The 5679-nt window shown below is 34.4% G+C and overlaps 1 protein-coding gene across 1 annotated transcript in view; it reads left to right on the top strand.

Moving 5' to 3' along the window:
• The window catches only part of LOC117168093 (homocysteine S-methyltransferase-like), a 13613-nt gene extending 11607 nt beyond the window's left edge, over positions 1 to 2006 (top strand). The window contains exon 2 of the mRNA XM_033353460.1: positions 781 to 2006. Within this exon, the coding sequence (XP_033209351.1) occupies positions 781 to 1446 (666 nt within the window). The 3' untranslated portion in view covers positions 1447 to 2006. The remainder of the gene's footprint in view (positions 1 to 780) is intronic.
• Positions 2007 to 5679: the final 3673 nt, after the last annotated feature.

Below are 5679 nucleotides of genomic sequence, written 5' to 3'. Positions count from 1 at the left end.
AATTTAAATTTCGCACCTTTTAAAGTATAAAATCTAGTGAAAAGTTAGTGATTTTTCATGGGCTCGATTGGGATTTTCTACTTGAAACAGTTGGCCACCTTGCGCACTTGTGCCGGCACCGTGTACGCATATTGTTATCTGGGCAGTTTCTGTAATAATAGATAAAGGTAAAATAAGAGGGTGGTTTCGGGAAAACACTCTAAGTAGGTATATAATATAAATAAAATATCAGTACTATTGTTTAGAAAAAAAAACGTTTTATTTCATTTTTTTATTAAAGTGCTATAACAATAAAAGACACGTATGGATATGTAAGAGAATAAAAACACGAATACACCTATTTTTTTGTGAAATAAGAGAGTGGTTTACAAATTCAGTCTCAATTCTTTATACAAATATAGATCAATGAATAGCGTTCTTTTTTAAGTATAAAATCTGCTTGAATAATGTACTTTGCAGCATATTTTCATGCTATATTATTTCTATAGAAACATTTTCTTTCGCTTTAAAATCACACGTTACATATGTATAAATTCATGATTAGCATTAAGATGGCTATTCTATATAAAATTGATCAACAAATACATGAATTTTGAAATTAACATTCATTCACATTTTAAAATACAGATCACATTTCATTGTGAGCGGTAACGAAAGAAACGTTACCGGTAATGGCGGTGATTTTCTTGCTGAAATCACGGAGAATATTACCGCGACCCAATTCAATAAAGATTTTTCCTATATCCAATGTTATTTCATGTTTTTTTTTGTACTCTTCAGGTAAACCCAAAGCCCCTGATTGCCGGGTCCTGTGGACCTTACGGAGCAGCTCTTCACGACGCCTCCGAATACACCGGTTCCTACGCAAAATCCGTCTCCCCAGAGATGCTCATAAACTGGCACCGACCCCGAATAGAAACCCTGATCGAGGCCGGAGTGGACATGCTCGCCCTGGAAACAATCCCCTGTGCAAATGAAGCCGAGGCCCTCATAGAGCTCCTGCGGGATTATCCGGAAACCAAAGCTTGGCTCTCCTTCTCCTGTCGAGACGACGGTCAGAGTCTAGCGGATGGTTCCAATTTCCGAGAAACCGCCCTCAAATGTTACAGAAACGCCCTTCCTGGTCAAATCCTAGCCATCGGGGTTAACTGCATAGCCCCAAAATTCGTATCTCCTCTCCTGAAGGGCATCAACAAAGCTTCCCAGGATTTCGTTCCTCTCATCGTTTATCCCAACAGTGGGGAGAAATATACCGTCATCGATGGCTGGAGATTTGAAGGCAACACTCCTCCTCCTGAGCATTTTGTTCACGAGTGGCTCGACCTTGGTGTCAGATATCTTGGTGGCTGTTGTAGAACTTACGCCCCCACTGTCACAAGAATTAGGACTGAAGTGGAAAGCTGGCAGGGAAAGAAACCTACTCACAAGGAAAAGCATTCAGAGTGACCCTGAACAATCCTAGCGTGCAAGATGATCATTTTATACCTGTAGTACTCAATTTTGTGTGATTATTGTTCAAGTTTTATTATTTTAGGGAGTTCATTTAGAGCTAGACTCATTTGTTTAAATAGTGTTGCGCATAGAAGCTGATACATTCAATTGAGGAAATGGGGTTGTTGCATATTTTCAAGTATATTTTTCCCCTGTGAAATTAAAAGAGCACTCAAGATTGAATATAATTACTTGAGGAAAGTTCTTTTTTTTTAGATAAGTTTGATTTCTTGTAATGTATAGAATATTCTTTTCAAATTTTTTGCGGGGAGATGAGTCATTCTGATTGGGCCAGTGTCGGAAGTAACATGCAGTGTGTTAAAGAGAATGCAAGATACCATAAGAACAAATAACGTATTTTTCCGTGCAAGAGTTTCAGCGCTCCTACAGTTTCAGGGACAGGACTAAACTTGAAGACCGCGAAATTCAAATCCACGAAGTATTGAACAATTTGAAATAACTTAATCAATATGTAAAGAAGTTAATAATAATAATAGATCATTTATATTTTGTAATAAATATTTTATTTATCAGAACTAACCACTACAAATGTATAAAAATCGTAGAAGCCCATATCATAAAGCACAAAGTTATACTTTAAAATTCTTACGGCTAATTATTAACAATGAAACTTTTTCGATCTAGAATTTCACTTCTGAATACGATACTGACGAATTATTTCCTGCTTGAGCTGTTAAATTTATACTCTCACCACTTAGAATCTTTTCGCCCTCTTTGCTGTCAGTGATTTTCCCTTCATGAATACCCCGTAAAAAGGCTTAAGGTAATGCAAATTTTGAATCACGAAGAATGTCTTTTCTGTCCTTCGTTTTTTACTCATCATTAGGCGGCGAAAATAATCAGATTCCAATCTCTTTCAAAGCTTTTCGGAGCTACCTAACGTAACCTCAAATAAATTAAAAACACACTATTTTTTTAAGCATTAGAACGCGTTGTATCCAAAATTGTTCAGAAAAATATTGTCACTGCTGGGTACAGAAAGGGATTCAAATTAAGAGATTACCTCTACTACTGCGGAGATTCAAAAGGGGGCAAAAAGGGAAACCAGAAGTATTCAATATTTTGCACGTTACTGGATGCATGCAATTTGCCAATACTTTCTAATGCAAGCCTTCTTACCAGGTATCAGTAATTTTTTTATTTAATTTGCATTAAATGCGCGTTGACGAGTTACAGTATTTGTGATTGTTGTAACTTATTTCTGAAAATTATTCTTTGTTTCATATTGTTTTGAACAGTCAGATGCATTTACAAAATACAAATCAAACTGATTAGAAGTCAATTCGCAATCTATTTGAATCCGTACACCTAAAAAAAGTTCAATTTGTACCAGAGATGGGTAAGTAAAATACCCTACGTAATTTATTACGGTAAATTAAACGGAAAAAAAATTCTTGAGTCGGACGAGTGAATAGAGAATATATTAAACTCAAAGAAAGTGTACGCTTGGATTAGGTAAAACGTTTAGTTAGAAGAGTTACACATTTAGTTACTTTATGTAAATTGTTCTCGTCAATCAGGAATTTGGACAAAATTGCTCAGTTCGAAAGTTTATTATTTTCGACAGATTACGTATAATTGTATTATCTTCAGATTAGAAAAAAAATTTAATTGTTATAGAAATATATTAACTTACAGTAGCCAATTTTTCGTCTGGTATCGCATCATAAACTCTATTTAATATTAACAATCGCGCACCTTTTAAGTGGTAAAAAGCGTTTAATTGTCCAAAGTAAATCTTTCTAAATTCCTTCGTTCGTTTTCAGCTAAATAATTGGCTATAATAAGGAATAATATCCCTGTCACAGCCTAATATGGGACTTTACGTTCCGCGGTTTCCGTTTCCCTCCACAAACATTAGTTCTAAAACTTGTTGCCATTTGCTAAATGTTTTTGTCTATTGGTTTTTGTCTATTGGTATTGGATGTTAATTATTTTTGTCTACTGGTCAAAAATAAACATATTTTTAATTTTCAAATTCAATATTAAAAAATATTGATTTTTTACTATTATACAAAAACACTTACCATCAACGTATTCATTAAGTATTATATTTACCAATATTTCAAAACAAAAATAATGAAAAATAAATATAAATATGAAAAATCACAGCAAATTACGAACACTTTTTGGGTTTAAATATTTTATCGGTATTCCTAAACAAATTATATTAACATCCATTTTAATTACAAATATTTAAATAAACAAAAATAACAATATTTCACGATTATTAGACACTTAAAAAACTCTTAAAAATGTCAGTACCAGCAGTTCTAAAAGTGGGACACAGGCTCGCCACCTTAGCACGTAATTTATTAGGTATTTTACCTGTTTTCTACGTCAAATACTTCACTGAGGTATTTTGCGTGAAAAACCTTCAGATACGCGTAACTGCACATCCCTGATTCGTACCCACATTTAAATCCGTGTAAATTCGGGGTCTGCTGAATTGCGATGAATTTGGATTGCACACACGGATTGAAAATGAGGCTCAAATGTACCCTGCATTTTTGCCTTCAATAAAAACGTGATCCTTGAGAAAAACATATATTTTTTTTTTTTTAATATGTTTTTAAAAGACTCAATTTACTTGTATATTGGCCACATTACGCGCGTGACGTGTGCACGATATTATTATAAATTATGGCCAATTAGAGCACGACAACTTTACGATATCCTATGTCCACGTCGTCAAGGTGTCTTTACGATATCGTAAATAAGTCGTATGAACTGACGATGTATTTACGATATCGCAAAGACATGGACATAGGATGTCGTAAAGTTGTCGTAAAGATGTCGCCAAATTTTGTGGCCACTGAGTTGTTTTTCCTATCGTTTTCCTGTGGTCGGGAAAAAACTATAAGGAAAAAATGACCAAAAAATAATGACACGCTTGTCATTTTTCCCCTATCATATATTTTCGTAAGGGTCTACAAGAAATATTGTATTCGCTATTATTGCACTAACGATGTCGGGTTTGCTACGGGAAGTCCAAAAAATGAACATCACGGTGTGCCCACTCTAATGTATTTGGGGGGGGGGGGCTTATAGATTGTGGCAAAATGTGAGGTCAGCGCCACCTAGGGGACATAGCAAGAACTATTGTCTACGGCAACGACGCCCCCCCTCATTCCCTTGTCACCATAATTTGTAGGTTATGTTGACTTCTCTTTCTGAAATAAATACATGAATAATAATAACCAATGAAACAAACAAAAAATCGAACAAAATAAAATCTATCATCGATCAAATGCAATAAAATGTTTAAGTCTGTTGCAATCGATCTATCATAGAAAGATTCCAACAGACTTTAACGTTTGATTGTTCATTCTATCAGAACGATTCCAACAAACTTTAACATTTGATTGCATTCGATTGATGATCGATTTGATTTGGTTCCATTTGTAGTTTGTGTTATCGGTGAAAATCCATTGTGAATCCAAGTTCATCACGCAAAAAAAATATAATTCTTGCAGCTACAGTGAACTTGAGCAGACCTGAACGGACGATAGAACTTCTATCGTCTGCTCAAGTTCATTTCAAATTGTGAATTCACACGAGCGCTACCTACGGGACGTAGCAATTACTATAATCCGTTCATCACTTTTCTATGGGAGTGGGCACACCGTGATAAACATCGTTTCTTTTTTATTATTCGCTGTGAGCCGCGCTCGTGTCGCCACCTAGCGGATTTGAAAATTAATATCGGGCGTGTGTATTTACAAGAGAATACATGGGCAATAATACAAAAATATGTAAGAATTTGTTTAAACATTAATCTTTTAGTTTTACTAATAGTGTGGGAAAAGTTGGGAATACCAGCGATTAAAACTTCTAATAAAAAACTTGTAGGTATAAGATTACGAACTTAAAAACTCTACCTGTCACATAGCTAGAAGGTTAAGTCATTCAAAAAAAATGTATTTCAAAGAAATACACAATAATAAAAATAAGTTATATTGGAGCTTGTTTAAAGTACAATTGTCACCTTCTTAAATTATAAATCTTCCAGGAAAAAATTTTCCATTTTTAAGCATAGTTTTTTAAAATGCAGTTTTCACTAATTACTAGTTTTCCAAGACGACTCTGAAACCGTTCAAAAAATGTAAGCGTCTAAATGATTCAATCTCAAATTTTATTCAAATACAGTTTTAGTCTCAAATATTC

The sequence above is a fragment of the Belonocnema kinseyi genome, chromosome 2, assembly GCF_010883055.1.
Source record: "Belonocnema kinseyi isolate 2016_QV_RU_SX_M_011 chromosome 2, B_treatae_v1, whole genome shotgun sequence".
In the NCBI taxonomy this organism is placed as follows: domain Eukaryota; kingdom Metazoa; phylum Arthropoda; class Insecta; order Hymenoptera; family Cynipidae; genus Belonocnema; species Belonocnema kinseyi.
This window is presented reverse-complemented; position numbering and strand designations above follow the sequence as displayed.